Consider the following 21270-nt stretch of genomic DNA (forward strand, 5'->3'; position numbering starts at 1 on the left):
GTTTGAGGTTTGTGTCTATTATGTGAGGTTTATCTACTCTGTTTTTGTCTTTGTCCTTAACGGGTGCAGAATTCTTCTTTATGGCCCATTCAATTGCAACTGCAATAGCAGGGTGTCTTATCTGATTAAGAGTGTTCAAGTAACAGCTTGCACATTAGCGTCCTACAATTCTGATTCTTTTTGTGTGGAAGTAAAGGCGTTCCATACAAAATTTCACCTGCCACAATTTCAGCAAGTGGATCAGGGCTTGATAGGTGTTGATGTCTATGGGGTGGGATCGTGTTGTTTTTCACAGTGTTAACTGCAGAAGTTGTTTATTTTTGTACTATAGTTGAATCATACTTTAGATTAAAGAGATGCATTTTTTTTAGCAAAACTTTTAAAATTAAACTAGAATACTTGTTCCAGGACAAGTGAAATATATTTTACCAAACAGAATAGTTTTGCACAGCTTTTATGTCCCCTTACTAATGATATAATATCATAAGATATAATACAGAGCCTAATGTTTAAAATCTTTATTCCAATTTTTATTAAAATCCATTTTTTTTTTTTTTTTACAAAGGAGTAACCACTTATCAAGGCTCAAAGGCCATTTGAGGATAAGGGTTAAAGAGTGTACAGCAGTCAATGGGACAATATCATAGTAATCGTTAGTAGTGTAAATTTGATAAATTGGATTACATAAGGGGAACGGCTCATCAAGAACTTGTTTACGCTGGACTTGAAGACGACCATATTGTAATCAGCTGGAAAGCAGGCAAATGGAACAGTGTTCCACAGGCAAACGGAAGAGAGTTCCACAGGTGTGCAGTTCTAAGAAAGAAGCTTTGTTCATGGAATCTACGTTTAGGTTTAGGGACAGATAAAGAGTGGGGGAAATTATTGGTAGTGTTTTACACAAGACAAGTGTTTCTCATAAAAGTTTGGCGATGGGGGACCATAGTTTGGAGCTCAGACAAGCACTTGCCATGAAAATAACGATAAAACAGTGACAGACTCGCAATGTCTCTTCTCTGAGAAAGAAAAGTGGTTGCAGGGAAGAGGAAAGAACATCCCCACGAGGCTACAAAGTCTATTTTGAACTCTGCCAAGGCAGGATAAGATCTTTCTAGCAGCTCCTGCCCAGATGTGGCAACAATACTTCATCCTTGGACATACCTGGCTCTTATATAGTAGAGAATTGTATCAGCAGTGAAATATCTACTGGATCGCTAGAAAGATCCCACCATTTTCCCAGCGACCTTGGCAACGGATTTGATGTATGCGTTCCATTTCAGATCGGGAGTAAAGGTTAAGCCCAGAGCTTGTCAAAACATGTAGTCCCTTAAGACAAGAGCTATTCATTTCAATTGATGATGTAAAGATAGAAGCTTGGTTTTAGATGCATTAAAAGTAACCAGCCACTTCTTTCCCCATTGTATCATGTTCTCAAGATCAGAAGAAAGAGAATCAAAGAGAACGTCGTCATTTACAGCCTTTGATGTGTTGCCATAGATGGTAGTGTTGTCAGTATAAATGTCTACGAATGATCTAAGGATGTGAGTTGGAAGATCATTGATGCAAATCAGGAAGAGAGTTGGGCCCCGGATTCATTCTAGAAAATGTCTCAAATTTAAGTTATCTATAAGACTTGAGTGGTCTTTAGAAGGAATTGAAATTTGGGGAATCTTGCTTAATGATTTCTAACGACTATGGATCAAATTCAATAGAAATCTATTTTAATTATCAAATGGAAGGTTGTGCCCATATTATGCTCCCTAAGAACTCTTTAAAATATTCCAAAGAAACTGAAATTTGGAGAATTTTTATTAATTGACATTATCTGAATTTTCACAACAGATTTCTATCTCCTTTTTATTCTCTTTTCATAAAATTAAATTAAATACAGCTCACATTACAACCTCTTACACCTTGCAGCTATGCTCCAAAATTCATAATAATCAGTTAATTAGTTTATGAGTGAATTCTGTACATACAAATATATAAACATATACATCTTTAGAAGCAGCTCAGTCAGTCACACTTCAGTTTCATTGGTTTTAATTTCACTGTGAAAAAAAAAGTGTGAATGTAGTAAGAATTCTGTAGATAAGCACCAAAACAAAAATATGGTGACATTTTTTTGTAAAAGGAATAAAAAAAAGTTGTATATAATTTTAGAACAATTTTACTTGGCCAGAAATAATGGTATATTAACAACTGCAAAATGATGATTGTTCAGAAAGGCGGTTATATTTATGAATACATGCCTCGTGAGAACTTATCTGGTTAAGAGTTTTTAAGTAACAGCTTGCATGTTAGTGTCCTCCAATTCTGATTCTTTTTGTGTGGAAGTAAAGGCTTTTCTGCGCAGTCGTCTTCATAGACTTCCATTGCCATGCAGTCAGCTGAGAAGAACCAAGATTTGGAATCTAGGAAATTATGGTTAAATCCGAATTGCTGTCTAAAGCTTTGTTAGGATGTAGTCAACTTTGGTCGGAGATAGTGGGTAATGGGGAAGGTGAAGAAGAATAACTGGGTTAGTAGGAAAGAGAAAAAGAGGTCAGAACCCCTTTTAAGATCAGGAGTAATGGTCAAGCCCAGAAGCTTGTCAAAACATGTAGCCTCCCAAGACGAAAGCCATGCCAGATAGAGATCAGAGCGTTGATGATGTAAAGATAGAAGATTTGATTTTAGATGCATTAAAAGTAACCAGCCACTTTTTTCCCTATTGTACCACGTGCTCAAGATCAATGTGACAGGGTTTTTATAGACTGTGTCACGTGATTCATAAAAGAGCAGGGATACCCAATGGCCAATCCAAGGGACCCCTAAAGGTACAAGGGAAACAACAAGAATGACATAAACAAATTCCAATAGTTTAAAAGAGTATTTTCATCCATTCTGAGTCCAGCAGTTGCTTTGAGGGTACCAGTAAATACCCCAAAAAATCTATTCGGGTGCATAGTATGATCTTTTGTATACTGGTGCTAAGTATTCAGATGTAAAGTAGATCTGTTAGAAACAGCAGTGATAGTGAATGTTATTTATATTTATAGACTCTCAATTGGACAGAGTTGAGAAGAAGTGATTTTTTTAAGCTAATCACAGATGTAAGAATATTCACTATGAATTTTTACACATACTATAAAACCTAAACACAGCATTTTTTCTTCCTCTTTTTCCAGTATTTTTATTTGACAGATTACACACATGGATACGTCCTTAAAACCTCACATTGGTCACTGGCTGAAAGCTCTTGACAGACACAAGAAGAGACATTCACAAACTACTGTGTGCCTAGTGAAGCACATACACACCATCCATCGAACGCATGTAAAATCAAGTTCAAAGACACACACACTCTTACTTACAAAACAAGGGTATGCTATGTACACACATCTTCATGCCTATCCCATTTACATGTAAATACACAAGGTGACTAAGAAATGAACACATATACTCAATTTCTTCTTACAGACAAAAACAATTCTTCTTTCACCTAGAACGTTCATAGGAGTCTTTCAACTCTCATTCATTACCTAACTTTATTTTTGATACCACCAATGTTGTTTACACTAAATATATTTTCACCTATTTCAAATCCAATATACAACATACTGGATAGATATGATGTTAATATATACGTTACAAAAAAAAAAACAGTGCCAGCACTATTTGTTTCAATGTCTTATGACAGAGGTCAGCAACCTTGTCGATTGCAAGGGTCCAGAATATAAGAGAATCTTGGCAAATAGTGTACCTTTCAAAATGACACCTAGTAAACTGTTAAAAAAATACCGTAAAAACAACAAACAGACTTCTACTTGCTGATTCTCTGCTCCAACAACATAGCAAAAAAAAAAAAAAAAGAAAGAAAGACATACTGAAGATGAAGTTTTCCTTCAAAATATATTTATGAATTTCAATATAAATTTCAAACAAAATAAATGTCTGTTTATTTTGTAATAATGTGTTGTTTTGGCTTCAAACATATATAATACATATTTTATCTCTTGGAATATTTTTTTTTACAAGGGGGTCACCACTTGTCAAGGCCAGAAGCCTACTCGAGGATAAGGGTTGATGAGTGTACAGTATAAAAGATGACTAGGCACACTTGCAAAAATCAGTTGACTCATTTGCATTTTCTCACATCAGACATGGATGGATATAAATCAACTGTTCTTGGAGTTATCTTTACTCCACATTGATGCATTTTTAAATTGTATTGAGTGGCAAATTGCAATAAAATTCAAATTGTCGTTAAATTTGTTGTTGGTGAAAATGTGGCAAAATATTCAACTCCAGAAATTTGTGAAAACCTTTTGCAACAAATCTTGTTTAAAAGTTTCACTGCCAGAGGTTGTGATTTTTTTGGAGAATACCCAGCAAGAAGTAAAAGAAATTATATTCTTATCTTTTGGTTTTGCCACCATTTCGTATGTATTATTTTCAGATCAAGCTTTCAATTTGGATTTCATAGCTTTTTTCCATTCTTGGTGATTTTCTGAATGAATTGCCTCATTATTACTTTCCGGTGTGCTTTTCAACGAGTAACAGTAATCCACTGCGTAGTCTTGTATCTTTTCAATTTTTAAGAAGTCTGGCCTTTTTTGCTCCCTTATTGTGTATCGACATGTCCGGTTGATATTTATGTCAGTAGTTTTACTGCATTTGTCGTCATTATTAATATTTTCGTTGTGATCGATTAAGGTAATATTTCTTCACGTTTTCATCCACTGGTTCGTCATTTTTTAAATTCAATGTATCATTGAATTTTATACATCTAACCTTTTTTATGGCATTTTGGTCTGGAAAGTAGATTAAATATGCCGGACTGTTTTTATCGTAACCTATGAAAATACCGTTTTTGCTTTTAATATTTAGTTTACAGGTATTTTCTATAAATGCAAAGCAATTTGAACCAAATGCATATATTTGGTTCAGTTTTGGTTTTACACTGCAAAACACTTCATACAGGGTTTTGCCCAATCTTCTATTGAACGATCTATTTCTGATATGTGCTGCTACCATTAAAGTGTACGTCCATAAACTATGCACCGATTTCAATTTGATAAGTAGACATCTTGCCATCTCAAAAAGGGTCCGCTATGCTCTTTCAGTGGTGTCATTTTGAAATGAGGAATACAGCACTGATTTCTCATGTGTAATACGATGGTTAATTAATAGAAGTTTAAAGTCTTTAATAGTAAATTCAGTCCCATTGTCTGAGCGAATACATTTTACTGAGCTGTATGGAACAATATCAGCTAAATATTTCTTAGTGATGAGGATAGTGTCAGATTTGTTTTTAGAAAATAAACCATAATTAAACCTGAATAATCGTCAACAAAATTCAAAACATACCTTAAATTATTTCTTCCCATCGGGCTTATTGGGCCTGCCAAGTAACAGTCCACAAGTGAGAGAATTTTTATGGCCTTTTTGCCTGGTGTTTTGCTTATATATTTTGCCATTTTTCCCTGTGCACAAACATCACAATTTGGGAGATCATCTGAAGGTATTATTTTCATGTCTTCGACTACATTTGGTAATTTTTTAATATCAGCTATATTGCAGTGTCCCAGAATTTTATGCCAAGTTTCCAAATCATGACAGGCAGTTTTTGAGGAAACCATACTTTTTAAATAATATAGTTGGACATTTTCTTTAATGTCAAATACAGTTCCATTAGGGTATATTAATTTCGACTTTTTTCAGCCAAACTTTATATTTGCGCCTTGTTTAATGGCAGCCTGCACGGAAAATGTTTTGCTTAAAAAGAGTATTTTTAAGAATACAATTACAAATTTCACCTTTATTTTTTTTAGTGATATTTTAGCATCACCTCTTTTTAAAATTTTATCATTTATTTGACTACCATCGGCGAGTTCGACAAAATGTCTCTGTGAATTAAAGTTTGAATCAAAATTAATAAAATCAGATTTCTTGGTGATAACATGTGTTGTAGCGCCACGGTCTACAAGAAGATTTTTACCGTTTGTCGTATCGTCAAAGTTATATGTGAATAAAATGTATGTTCTTCCTCAAAATTCTCAACATTTTTGATGGAGTCCATTTTTTAGTTTTTATATCGACATTGGAAACTTTTGTGGTTGTGTTGTCCACAATTATAGCAGATAATTTTATTCTTTTTCTTGGGAAAATATTGCGGTGAGATATGTAATTTGGTTGTGTCGGCTTTTGAGAAGCATTTTTGAACTTCATGATATTGCTAGAGTTATTATTGCCCACAATTCATCTCTTCATAACTTCACAATGCCACTTTAAATTCACTGAAATTTATAGGTTTGTCTTTTTGCATTATAACAGTTGTAAATGGTTTAAAATTGGCTGGAAGTCCCTAGAGCATCATTGATATTAACAGGCTATTGCTTATTATTTCACTTGAGAGTTTTAAGGCATTGACAGTTGTTTTTCCCTTATAATGTAGTCAGTAATAGTTTCATCTTCGTTACGTTTTAGAGACATTGGTTCTGTATATAGAGATATAATTTTCGGTTTCCCTTTCGATAAATAATGCTCTCTTAATGTTCAATGCTTTCCGTCCATCATCCAAAGCATCTCTTATAATCAGAGATAGACTTTTATTGGATCAATTCTGCAAAAACAGTTGCGTTCTTTTCAAGAAATTCGAGGTCGTTTGGATTCTCTGTAGGTTCCTTCTGGTGACACTCAGCTCAATAATTAGACACCAACGAAGCTCTACTAAACTTCCCGGAACCACAATTGCACCAAAAGAAGGTCATGCTGACTGCTTGGTGGTCTGCAACTGGTCTCATCCATTACAGTTTTTTGAATGCAGGCAAAACCATTACAGCAGCAAATTACTGCCAACAAATTGATGAAATGCATCAGAAACTTCAGCAACAACTTAACAGAAAAGGCCCACTTCTCCTTCATGACAAAACTAAACCGACCCTGCAGAAGTTGAACAAATTGAGCTATGAAACTGTCTCATCCACCATACTCTCCAGACCTCTCATCTACCGACTACCACTTTTTCAAGCATCTTAACAACTTTCTGTGAGAAATACTTCAAAAACCCAAGTGATATTGTAAATACCTTCAGTGACTTCATCGCCACCAGAATGCAAGATTTTTATGTTACTAGCATAAATACACTTGTTTAGCATTGGCAAAAGCGTGTTGATTTTGATGGTGCTTATTTCAATCAATAAATTTTTGTTTGGGCCAAGATATGTTCATCTGAATTTAAAAGTTAAAAACTGCAAAAACTTTCTTGTCAACCTGATAGTATCATTAATGACTACAAAATTTGCTGATAAATCGATATTAGAGAATCTATTAATCATCCGATTATCCAATGCCAATTAATCGGTAATCGGCCAATTTGCTAATCGGTACATTCCTAGTGATCACTACTATGTACTTTTTCACTATGCTCATAACTAGAGTTGGATCAAATACTGACTTTTAATAATTGAAATACTAATACTTTTGTTTAGGTTACCAGAAATACAAATACTTTTATTCCGAAGTCTAAAAATACAAATACAAATACTTTTATTCCTCAATCTCAAAATACAAATAAAAATACAATAACTGATTTAAACAAAAACAAATATAAGTACTTTTTTTCAAAGTAATAAAGAAATCTGAAAATATAAAAAAAGAAAAAGAAAAAGAAAAGAAATATTTCCTTCCAAATTTGACATCTACATTACATTCTATATCATGTCCTCATTGCATTTTATTATCATTAGAGATCTGAAAGTTTCCTTTTCTCTCTCTCTCTCTAATATAAATACAAATACAAAATACTATTTTCCTGGATGCCATAATACAAATACAAATTACTTTTTCTTGTGATGTTAAAATACAAATACAATTGCATTAAAATTGTATTTAAATACAATTGAAATACAAATACAATTGTATTTGATCCAACCCTACTCATAACATTATATTACTCTCTTTGTTCTTTTTATGGCCTATACCTCCCATTTTACTCCTTGTCAGAAGAAGCTAAAAAGTTGAAAAATTATCTCATGTCTTATGCATATGGTTTAAATTTCATTAAAATCAGATATACACATTTTAAATTTTAAGGGAGTTTTGCCTCTATGGTGATAACATATACATATTCAGCACTTACATTGTTTTCTCTGTAGAATTTTATACATATAATATTAATTTAAAATTTTAAAGAATGCCTGGCCTCCAAAGCTCATTTACATTAGGAGGGCACTTGAAGATGCAGGACCACTTCCATTGTCTTCCCCAGATAATGTTATACATATGATTTAAATTTCAGAAAAATAGATTTTAAGTTTTAAAGGGGTTGTGTCCTGATAGCCCCCTTAGGGGTGCACTTAGAAATTCAAGAACACTTTCATTGTCTTACCAATAAATTTTACATCCACTTTTAGATTTTATGCAGATTGTCTAACCTTTTACTTTTTGTACTGTAGGGGACACAAATATTACATACGGACACACATTATGCGAGGTGCCTTAATAAGTTTCTAGACTTTTTTTGTACAGGTATTTAAAATTGTTGTCAACTCTTGAAAATTCACTGTTATTGCTGTCCATCTTATGAGATGACTGACCAATTTTTTATGATTTCAGGTTCAAATGAACAGCTACAGCAGGATTTGGAATACACCCTACTAAAGCCTGATTGTCACAGCTGGTGAATTTAAAAAATGCAATCTAAATGTGAGAGCACTTTAGAAGAACAATATGCAATAAAATTGGAAAAATTGCCATAGAAACATATGGAATACTTCAGACTGCTTTTGAACCACCTTGCATGAATCGGGCATCAGAGATTCAAGGAAGGCAGGGAGTCTGTGAGGGATGATGAGAGGTGTAGGAGGAGTATGGTAAGGGGGTCAGAACACAGGAGCTGATTGGCCAAATAAAGAATTTCATGGATAAGGACAGCCGTGCGTCTATAGAGACATGAAGTGCAAGTGCACTGTTTGATGTCAGTGTGGGAACTGTACACACAAGGAACTGAAGATGTGGAAGATTTGCAGGAAGTCTGTCCCAATGCACCAGTACACAACTCCATCTTTGTCACAGACTATTTGACCTTAGAGGCTGCCATTATGAAACAATTGAGGAGATGAAAGAGGCTGTGATGGTGGTCATTGACACGCTTACATAAGAGGACTTCCATGGGCCTCCCAGAAGTTGTATATATAAATATATATATGAGAGAGGGGGGGGTATCTTTTATTATTAAACAACTAAATATTAACTAACCTAAATAAATAATGTCATCCGTGGCTACTTTGACGAGCGATTGTCAATATGTTCGAGGACTGTATTTCGTCAAATGAGAAATCATCACAAAAAGGTGAAGCAAAGATAACTTCAGAAACAGCTGATTATGTCCATTTGTATCTGGTGTGAGAAAACGCAAAAGAAGGACCCAAAGGTTTTGGGTAGGATGGAACAAAAAGTTTGCTCAATTTGCGGCTGTTGAGATTCTCCTACTGTTGGAAAATATCGAAAATGGATTTGAGGGCCGTAACGAACGTGTTTTAGGTATGCTGCGACGCGTAATCTATGGCATCATAAAAATGTACCTAAGTAAAAGTGATGGACCGAATCCCATTGCAGAATGCAGCTGTCTGTACCTTGTTGTCGTTGTCGTTACTGCTTTTAGGGGTGTTTATATTCCTTGTTGTGACAAGATGGTATCGTTGCATGACGTGACTATAATTAGATTGTATTATAAAATGTAGCATCGCCAAATAATTTTTTGACATTAAACCGTTGAAATATTTTTTCTTCATGTTTTCGAAAAATGAAAACCTAAATGCAGAATATGGACCGTGTCGAATTAAGAAACCTATTCTTAACATAGGAGGAGGGTTATTTTGCCACTATTCTGTACTTTCACCTAACAATTTAATAAACAAAAGATATCGTAGAACTTTAATTTAACTTGAAAATCCTATTTAAAAAAAAATAGCTGTCTGTATTGTGCATAAGTACCGCTATTTTATTTTTGTGGTACTCCATGGGCTGAAATAATAACGTTATTATTTAGTCATTCTTAACATGGGGAGGGGAGGGTGTTTTGTACATATTCTGTACTTTAACCTTACAACTGAATAAAAACAAAAACATATCATAAACTTCAATTAAACTTGGAAATACGATTTAAAAAATAGCGCGGATCAGTAAGTGCATTAGCACAATTTTTGTTTATGCAACAAGCGAAACAAACACAGTAGGGAAAATGTCAATGTCCCCAAATTTATCATTAATGGGGCTGTCAATTAAAGCAAATCTATTTAACACTTGAAAATAATTATTAATAATTTTTAAAGTATATTAAAAGCGTCTTAATTTCTTTTCTATCGTGGAAAAAAAAAAAAAAAGGTTTGACAATTTTTTCAAATTATTAAATTTTGTCATCGAATGTCTAAATTTATTTTCAGGTATCTTTTTAGAAAATAAAATACTATTATGATCATTATTTTCACATAAATAAAATATGTATATACCTTAGAATGTCCACAAAAAGGAAAGTTGCGTCAAATGTTGATTAGATGGTCAACATACGCTAGCACATCCGAATTGTCGTAAACCAAACTATAGTTCCTCCCACTTTCTTTGGAACATTAATGTTTACTCTTACCATCACTCTTATAAACACTTACTTCTTTGAAATTAAGTTATTAATTTCATTTAAAACACAATTGTATTGGAGTAATATTATTTATTTAACTCTGAAAATGAAAATTAATAGGTATAAAATATATATATTTTACGACAGTCGTCACTGAGGACTGTTGAAATAGCTGACGACACAGAGCTATGGAGGACGAAGCTCCGGTGATCTACGGACTTGAATTTCCCGTAATACAGAATTAATACTTATTTTATATTTAATTGAAATAGGTTTTATCATAACATACACGGTTTTGTTTTTATTGTGGCTTGGATATGATGATATTAACTAAATTCTTTATTTGAATTTATTTACAAAATTCAAAGGGAGTTAACTAAAAAAAAAAAAAATCATATCGAATGCTAAACTAAAAAGTATAAACAAATCGGTATCGTTCATATATATATATATATATATATATATATATATATATATATATATATATGTTTTTTTTTGTTTTTTGTTTTTTTTTTTTGGTACTAGTGCACTTATTGATCCGTGCTGAAATAATAACGTTATTTTTTAAAAAGCCATTCTTAGCATGGGGAGGGGAGGGTGTTTGTATTCTGTACTTTAACTTTACAACTGAATAAAAAAACATATAAAACTTTAATTAAACTTGGAAATACGATTTAAAAAAAATAGCGCGGATTAGTAAGTGCATTTAGCTACCATTTTATTTATTTTTTTTTTTCAAATAATCTGGATTATCGGGACTACTATTTTCATTTTATTTGTTATTTACCCAACATTTCGGTTGATATAGCCCCAACGGTAATTGTGGCCACTGGCCAGGTAGACGACCAATACAAAACCTAGCTTAAAAAACTTGTTTTCTATGGGTTTTCAGGTGTGCTGAAAACGAATATTGCAAATAAAATTTTCTGCAAATACTACTTATTTGTGGAAAATTTAAATGCGATATTCGTTTTCAGCACACCTGAAAACTAATCAAATACAAGTTTTTTAAGCTAGGTTTGTATCGGTCTGCCAGGCCACAATTACCAGAAAAGAAAATAACACTTCAGAAATTGATTGATCAATTGATAAATTAAAGTGGCTGACTGGTGTATCGTGACCCTTTAATTTAGGAAATAATTCAATTCTTTAAACTGTCGAATATGAAGTAATTTCCAGTTTGAATTGAATTCAAGTTTAAAGGCAAATGTCAAGTATTACTGTTTATATGTGATCCTGATGTGAGTCGCTTTAATCAAAATGAAAACATGACTATTTTTTACGTATCAAATAATCTATTTTAAGTATCTAAAATATACATAAAAATGTTTAGTTATGATGATAGTTTCATTTGACAGTTTATACAAGTATCTCATTTATATTACTCGTCAGCTTTTTAAATTTTTGGTGCTAATGCACTTACTGATCCGCGCTATTTTTTAAATCGTATTTCCAAGTTTAATTAAAGTTTTATATATTTTTTTTTATTCAATTGTAAGGTTAAAGTACAGAATAGGTACAAAACACCCTCCCCATGTTAAGAATGGCTTTTTAAATAATAACGTTATTATTTCAGCACGGATCAATAAGTGCATAAAGTACCAAACTTTTGGTAATCGTGAAGAAAGAGAGAGCCTGTTTCCTCCGTTTGACTATAGGTGGCGTTACTGTCTGTCCACCCAGTTACGGAAGCACAAAATGTATATAATGGCACCCTTGAAATAAAAATAAATGTTTTTGTTATATTTTAATTTTAAACATGTTTTTTAGGGTTTTTTTTTGCAAACATATTTAAGTTTTATTTTCCCAAACATTTACATGTTGTTGCTTGTTTATTTTCAAACATTTACATGTTGTTGCTTGTTTATTTTCAAACATTTACGGGTTTTTTTTTTTTTTTTGCACTAAAATCTGCACTAGTATTTACATATAACTAGCTGAACGCTCAGCGTTGCCTGGTCATACAATACGCTTAAACATGATATTTTAATTTATGCAGATTGAGTATATATTATTATGGAATCAATCCTCTATTGAATATTATATATTACAAGGAATAATTTGCCTGATGGACTAATTCGCAAAAAAAAAAATTTTAAACAATAATGATAATGTCGTTCATCAAATTTTGTTTGTGTTTGTTTACAATACCACATCAGCTGATAATTGGGCTTGACGGTCTTAAAAATAGTCTTTCTTTTCTTATAGATAAAAAGAAGAATTTTTATTAGGGAATATTTTACGTTACACCGGCCAAGGTTACACCAGTGTAACATAAAATATTCCCCTGTAAAAATTCCTTTTTATCTATAAGTGAAGAAAAGCTATTTTTAAGATCGGATTTTTTTGATTTTCGACACTTATTGGATAAATTTCTGTACAGAACATATCTAAGAACACTGTCAGAAATATAAATTATCTTTGCGTGAAATTTGCAAAAGATAGGCCCAGCTGTTTCGAAACCTATGAGGAAGAAACTCAGACACACAAAATCACTTTTATATGACAGTAGAGATAGAGATTGAGATAATAATTTATAGAAGGCAATCAGAGGTGTAAAGGATCAACACAAACTAATGCTAATCTAATATATAAATCTCCTTATGTCTGTGTGTGTGTGTCTCTGTTTTTCAAATTGTATCTCCTCCTAAACGGATGATCGCTGGACGGCATGCAATAGTTCAAAAGATTGCATTTTTGGTGCAGAATTTTATTAGGGGCATTTAATTGATAAAAATAATTACTAAGGGCTTCAAAAAAGGGTCCAACTTGAAATCATTAACACCTTGATCAGCGTAGCACAATGGCGTCATTATGCGCATGCGTACATCGAGTAAAAGAGAAATATATGTATTAAGATATTTCACAACGCTATTGAAGATGTTGTCCCTTTGGTGCAACGGGTAATGTGACTGATTACTAGCGCAAGTGTTGCAGTTTCGATCTCCATCAGTTCCTTTTTTTTTTTTTTTTTTTACATTCCGATATTCTTGATTTTTTAAATGTTATGTAATAAATACACAAAAACACTTTTATTAAAAAAATACAGAAGAATATTTTTGATTTACGTAACGAAAATGTCATATACAAAATATATATGATATATCAGCTTATTTGTTACATTCCAAAAATCACGTAAATAGATCAAGTAATGGCATTTGTATTGGATCTACTCCTAAACTAATTAACCGATTATTAAGAATATTAATTGACAGATCATTATGAACTTTAAATATGTTTATATGTTTATATATTTCTATGTATTGGATTCACTCCTAAACTAATTAACTGATCATTATGAATGATTAGTATACGTATATACTTATATATTTGTATGTATTGGATTCACTCCTTAACTGATCATTATAAATTTAATGTATTATATATGTTTGTATATTTGTATAGTCATATTCCAAAAATCACAAACAATGATCAGTTTTTAATGTATTTATGTGTACAAGAAATTCTATCAAAGTAATAAGGTACTTGTGTAGTATAGTATTCATGAAAAAACACAGAAAATCTTGTGACATGCATGAAAGTTATTAAAACCGAAAATCACGTTTAATATTCGAGTAGTATGACTTACATATGAGAAATAAGGTGCTTTTTCACTATAGCAATAACAAAACAAACAAATTCTTACCCCTGGCGTACAGAAAATGTAACACAACAGAAAATGTATCGAGTTTTTTAATTTTTACATTAAAAAAAGGTACTTGTACAATATAGTACCCATATGAAAAACAAAGGAAATCTTACTCGTGGCGTATATAAAAGTAATCCGAACTGAAAATTATATAATATATTCGAGTAGTATGACATTTATATAAGAAATAAGGTGCTTCTTTAATATAGCACTCTATTATAAAAACAAACAAACTCTCACCTCTGACATACGGAAAAGTTCGCAAAACAGAAAATTATGTAAAATCATCGAGTAGTTTCATCTATATATTAGAAATAAGGTACTTGCACATTATCCTACCCAAGAAATAAGGTACTTGTGCAGTATAGTACTCATAAGGAAAACAAATCAAATCCTACTTGTGACATGCATAAGTCATTAAAACCGAAAATCACATTATATAATCGAATAGCATGACTTTTAAATGAGAAATAAGGTGCTTCTTCACTATAGCAATAGATGAAATAACAAACAAATTCTTACTCTAGACGAACAGATAATTTAGCACAACAGAAAATTATTTATCGAGTTCTTTCATTTTTAAATTAGAAAAATGGTACTTCTACAGTATCCTACCCAGGAAATAAGGTACTTATACAGTGAAGTACCCATATGAAAAACAAAAAAATTCTTATCTGTGATGTACATAAGTTATCAAAATCGAAAATCATGTAATATATTCGAGTAGTATAACATTTATATAAAAAATCCGGTGCTTCTTCACTATAGCACTCTGATGTAAAAACAAACACATTCTTACCTGTGACATACCAAAAATTTAGCACAACATAAACTTATTTAAATAATTTTAAATATGTGTTGTACATAACCCACCCTAGGTAAAGAAATTTTTTTTCACATAGGTGCTGTAAATTTCCTGTCCAATGAAGGTACAATTATTCCATACATACGTTGTGTAATACCCGTCCTAGGGTAGGTAAAATATTCCTTTGCAAATGATACATAGACATCAAAAATTCCTCTATCCTAAGAATAACAGGTATGTTCAAAATTTTTCTCATTGTCTTATACGGTCCTGAGCAACGCCAAGTGGCCTTGCTAGTTAAGATATATAATGGTATATAAAGCTGTGCCGATTCACCTTTTATTAATACAGTATATGTGTGTTGTTTTTTAATATTTTAAAACTTACATTCTGTTCTTATTTGTGTCAGTGTGATCTGATGAAATCGTATGATATATTGGGAAATTTTTCCTTCAAATAAGTGCTCAATTTTAGTTCAAATGTGCATATGGGACTGTTGTAGATGATAGCAGTTTCGCAGTAATTTAAATGGACCTGGAATTAATTTCTCTCCTTTTTATACATGCAGTGTTAATTTATCATGGACATAATCTAATGAATATATCATAGTAAATAAGGACAGAAGTACTACATCTCACTACGTATCACCAGTCCATTTGGCATAATGGTTACTGTTTACTAAAAGACTAGAAGACCAAGGTTCAATCCTCGATTGAGTGATGCCAAAAACTCAACAACAACAAAAAAAAGTAGTATTTGGTGCCTAATATTTCCAGAGTAAGTGGAGTAATCCCGGGAAATGAGTGATGCCCTTCCCTACACCGAGGTGTAATAACTAATGAAAAGAGAGTTTTCAGCTTTCCCTTGACTATGATGGACCGCTTTATTATTTTTTTATGTGTTATCAATAATGTGGTGTGTTAGCATATATTTCCATCTGTAACTATGTTATTTTTCTGATCACACTTCTATTTTCTTTATTATTTAGGCAAGAGCTCTCACTGCTCAGACTGCAGAGACAGAAAATATCCGATTTTTGGTTGGAACTCAGAGTCTACGAGCTGAAAATCAAGTATGTTATTTTGGGAATGCTTTCCCTTCTTTTATTTTTTAAAATGAAATTAAAGTATGAATACCCCCCCCCATCATCATCCTCAAAACAAACTTTCAATGACTAAATGGTATGAATTTGAATTTCCTCTCTGCCTATTCAAAACTGAAGAGGATGATGTGGTGAACTGGTGAGGTAGTCGATGTATTTGCAACTAATTACAAAGCTTGGCAGAATTAACAGGATTCGAGGAAACAGGACAGGAGTGTTAATGATTTCCCAGAAAATATTTCCATAGCACTACAGCAGTTACTGAGTGTGAAAGAGCTGCCAGTTATTGAGCTAATTTAAACTGCGATGGTGCTCACGGCCACGCAGACTCTGGAAGTGGGAGCAATTGTAAAACAAGAACTAAAAAGAGGACCTAAACAGGTTGATCAAAAACCAAGGATAAGGAAACCATTTAGTGGTGAATGCTGTACTACCACGTTAATTCTATTGGGTCTTTCAAGTGACTGCAGAGGCACAAGTACTATACAAGCAGTGGATGGACAGAAGATTGCATGCAGAGGAATCAGCACTGTAACATTGGAAATATGTGGAGGACTGTTGAGTGGAAGTGAACTTCAGAAGTCCCAACATTAAAGAACAACATTGGTCATTATTATACAAAGCTAAATGAAAAACAAAGGGTCAACTTCGATAATGAAGTTGCAGAAGAAATTCTTGTCTTGGGATCAAGATGTAAAAAATGGGGAGTGCTTTCCATAATGGTGGTGAAACAACTCACGACAAACAAAGTCAGACCAGTTCTCAATTATCAAGAACTAAATAAATATATGGCGCTTATGTTAACGAATCATCAACTCTAAGGGAGATAACCAGCATAAACACAGCAAAAATAAGCATATTTTGCAAGATATAATTTGGGACGCTGAAAAAATCAGTAGAACAATGAAAGAATGTTAAATGAAAAAAAAAAAAAATGATTGCACACACAAAAAAGAAATTTTTTATTTTTTTTTATTTTAGGTAATCAGTCAGCGTCAGGATGATTAAAAGTTTTTGGAAGGAGATTTTGAAGTATTTAAACCATCAATGATTAAAATTTAACTTAATTTTTTTTTTACTATTCTGTAGTCTCATTTTGCAAGGTATAATTTGAGGCGCATAATAATTAATGTACACAAAACAACGAAAATAGAAACTTTTTTTGAAGTAAATTTTCAAGTATTTAAACCATCAATGTAATTTTTTTTTAACAAAAATAAAAAATTAAAAAATAAGAAATTTATTTTTCTTTATTTTAGGTAATCAGTCATTCCTGTCTATGATTAAAGTAGGAAAAAATAACGTTCAAAGATTCTGCACAAGATAAAGTGTTCGGGATTTTTTTGGGGGGCGGGGTCTCTTAAATAAGGAAAGCATTTTTCTTTGGCTAATTGGACAACAATTTCTTAATTAATTAACAAGTTTAGTTAATTTTTGTTGTTGATTAATTAACATAGTTTCATTGTAACAGGTTGTTTACTTTTGTTTTGTGTACGTTAACAATAAGTTTATTTTGCTACTTAACATGGTTATATTTTTAAGTTTGTTGATTAACTTCGCTAACTTATTTCCTTTTTGTAAACTGCTTCAGCAATTTCCGGAACTCGGCTACAGTAATCGTGCAATCTTTTTTTTGGTGGAGTTATACAACCATCAACCCCTGCATAATTTCTATACTGATAGTTTTTTTTTTATTTTTTCACTGGATTATTATTGATTAACCAGATTATGAAAAAAAAAAATTGAAAAAAATAATTATTTCAATATTTGAAAGGGGTGCTCATTTTTTAGTTCAACGTTCTGGTAAATCAGTCACCCATTTTGTAACCAATAAAAATGCGGGCATATCAAAACCATAGAAAGCAAAAATAACATGAGCCTACCGCATTTGTAAGAAATATTTTAGTTTCTCAAAGAAAAAAAAAAGATAGAATGAACATGACTTTTTTTTTTATTGTTTTTTATGAAACTAAAGTTTTGAGGGTTTTTTGTTTTGTTTTTTAACTTTAGTTTTGGGGTTTTGTATTACTGTACACATAGATTCGAAAAAGTTGTCAAAAAAACAAATATATAACAAATAAATGTTATCAAAGGCAATATAAGTTACTTTTCTAACTGGATATGTTTTTAGTGTTTTTATTTAATGTAGCATGTTTTTTTTTTTTTAAATTTTCAAGTATTATTAATTTTACTAACATGCTGGAGAAATGTTTCATAATTTTCCATCCCGTTGTCAATTTTCATATTGTACGTCTCCCGATATATAGCTTCATCAACATGGGACCATTTCATATCGTCCGAAGACACTACTGTGTTTAGAGAGAGAAAAAAAATGGGTGACTGATTTACCAGAACGTTGTAACTAAAAAGTGAGCACCCCTTTCAAATGTTGAAATGATTTTTCTTTTTTCAATTTTTTTCATAATCTGATTAATTAGTGTCCAATCAATAATAATCCAGTGAAAAAATTTCAAAAAACCTATCAGTATAGAAATTACGCAGGGGTGATGGTTGTACAACTCCGCCTTTTTTATTTCTTTTTCATTTAACATTCTTTCATTGTTCTACTGATTATTTCAGCGTCCCAAATTATATCTTGCAAAATATGCTTATTTTTGCTGTGTTTATGCTGGTTATCTCCCTTAGATTTGATGATCCATTGACATAAGCGCCAAATATATTGCGTGTCACTCTTGTAGAAATGCAATTGATGTTTATGGAGAAACTATGAGGAAGTAGCCGCCAATTAGATGTGGTTGTCTATTGACATCACACACTATAAAGGAGGAATATACTTATTTGTAGTAGATTGTGGTCCAGGGAGATTGTGTGTCATTTGAGAGATTCTAGCAGAAACAGCAGACATCATTGTAAGAGAATTGGAAAATATTTTTTTGGAGCATGGAGCAGTAGAAGAGGTTCTGATGGACAATGAGGTAGCATTTCATTCGGCAATATTTCAGAGGATGTTGGATAAGTGGAATATCAAGCAGTATATTGACCAAGCAGATATAGTATCATAGAACGGAACCACAGAACTCTAAAACCCATTGCCAAGAGAGAGAGAATATCACCTGCAGAAGCAATGTTTTGGTTCAGCATGACACCTAAATCTGAGCAGCTTAAGGAAACAGTACCACATAGGTTGATCTTTAGGTACCAATGGCCACATCCTAGAGTTTGAATGTTTGCAGAAAAATTTAACAAGCCAGAATCTATATGAGTTGGAGAGGAGGTGTAAATAAAATGGACAAAAGGTAAAAGTACTAGGACATAAATATTGGGGTGGACGGTGTATCAAGACATCTTCTTGACATAAGTTTGATTGGAGGAGATCCCGAGAATGATGGAGGTAATGAGCAACAAGAAGCCGAACAAGAAACACTGCGAAGATCCTAAAGAGAGCGATATCCGACAAGATGGTTGGATGACTAATTAACATGAGGGCATGTGATTAAATGCCTAAATTTTTTTGTGCCGCCCATAGTGTTTGATGCAAACTAAAAGAATGAAGAAAAGAAAAAAATGGCTGCTGCTTCTCATTATATGCTGACGATCTTGTCACCTCATATATAAATGTTTCCGGTTTAAATATATAAAATCCTGTGTTTTCAGAGACTGACTTGAGTTGGATGTTGGAGTAGCAAGTTTTCACAGCATTTAACTCTGGAAATTGTTAGTTCAAAGTGTTAACACTTTATCATTTAAGCTCAGTGTTCTGTAGTTTTAGCATAAGATTTATTAGTCATTTGTAAATGCTAAATAAAGTAGAGGTCAAAATATTAAACTTTTTGCTGTTCCTGATAATCCATATGAATAAAATATGATGTCTGCATGTATGTTTATGTGTTTGTATGTTACATAATGAAAGGCCTCAATTCAAGGGGAGGGAATAATTGACTTGTCGAGGTTCAAAAGGATTACTACAGCGGTTAAGCAGAAATTAAGAATATGATATTATTTCCAGAAAAGTAATTTCTGGTTTCTTTTCCTGCCAGTCCCTTGGGTGAAGCAGTTACAAAACATCTGCTCATCCAAAAAAAACCGATGGGAGTGAGGATGGGAAAACAATGGGAGTTACTGTTTCCCTCTTAGAACATATTTGAAGTTTTAAGAGGGATTCTATAGTTCCCCTAAGGAAAAAGAACCTTAGAAGGGCACTTAGAAATTCAGAACCTCTGTGGAAATTTTACAGTTGAATACACTTTTAATTTTTATGTAAATTCTTTAACCTGTCTTTCTATAGGGAACACACACAGACAAACATTGAAATTTATATACGCTAGCAAATATTTGTTCCCTCTGATCATATATTTTTGCTAGGCTGGGAGGATTTTATAATTGTCAGAGAACTACATAGAATACATACTTAAAGCAAAATTGTTTTGGACTATTAAAATAATTTCCAACATGATTGATAATTTGTATTATTTGGATTCATTGGACTACTGGTTCTCATCTGAACTGTCATTTTCACGTTTTGATCTATGTAACCTCTGACCTTCTTCAGATGTATCATGGCTAACAGAATAAGAGTATGCTACACCGGTGAAGTAAATAAAGGGTTTTGTTCAAAATTACGTCTAAATTCCTGAGTTCGACAAGATACACCTGAAAAAGGTCAGAGGTTACATCAACTTAAACATTGTGAAAATGGCACTCAAAATAAGAACAGAAGTCTGATGAATCCAAATAATATGAATAATCAATCCTCATCTCAAAAATTCAGAAATATAATGATTGATAATGTTTCCTCATTTATATTTTAGCGTTGCTTTGAATTCATGTTTTGAAACATGATGTACATCATAAATCTATGGCATCATGCCAAAGTGATAATTATTTTGTTAAGATAATGTTTTAAGCTCTATTTATAAAAAAAAGTTCAAATAGCTCAGTTGGTAGAACCTCAGACTAAGAATCTTTTCAGTTTCGATTTTTGGTCATGGCATCTGTTTTATTTGTTGGAAATTTATTATTTACTATTAATTATTCTCTGATATTTTGAAATGAGATAAATTCTACAATGAATTAATTATGTTTAAAATATTGTGAAACACAGATGGGCAATATCTTTTCTTTTTTTTTACATG

General features: G+C 32.3%; 2 protein-coding genes across 2 annotated transcripts in view; one reads left to right on the forward strand and one right to left on the reverse strand.

The window, feature by feature from the left end:
* Window positions 1–10607, reverse strand: part of LOC145245975 (uncharacterized) — a 92157-nt gene extending 81550 nt beyond the window's left edge. Inside the window, exon 1 of the mRNA XM_080107764.1 lies at window positions 10497–10607. The gene's annotated coding sequence lies outside the window, so the exon portion shown is untranslated. The remainder of the gene's footprint in view (window positions 1–10496) is intronic.
* Window positions 10608–10697: 90 nt separating this feature from the next.
* Window positions 10698–21270, forward strand: part of LOC145245976 (EARP and GARP complex-interacting protein 1-like) — a 43288-nt gene continuing 32715 nt past the window's right edge. The window contains exons 1-2 of the mRNA XM_080107765.1: window positions 10698–10851; window positions 16064–16147. Of these exons, the coding sequence (XP_079963891.1) occupies window positions 10810–10851; window positions 16064–16147 (126 nt within the window). The 5' untranslated portion in view covers window positions 10698–10809. The remainder of the gene's footprint in view (window positions 10852–16063; window positions 16148–21270) is intronic.

This window comes from Euprymna scolopes, chromosome 23, assembly GCF_053919585.1.
Source record: "Euprymna scolopes isolate OS-2025 chromosome 23, ASM5391958v1, whole genome shotgun sequence".
Lineage (NCBI taxonomy): Eukaryota > Metazoa > Mollusca > Cephalopoda > Sepiida > Sepiolidae > Euprymna > Euprymna scolopes.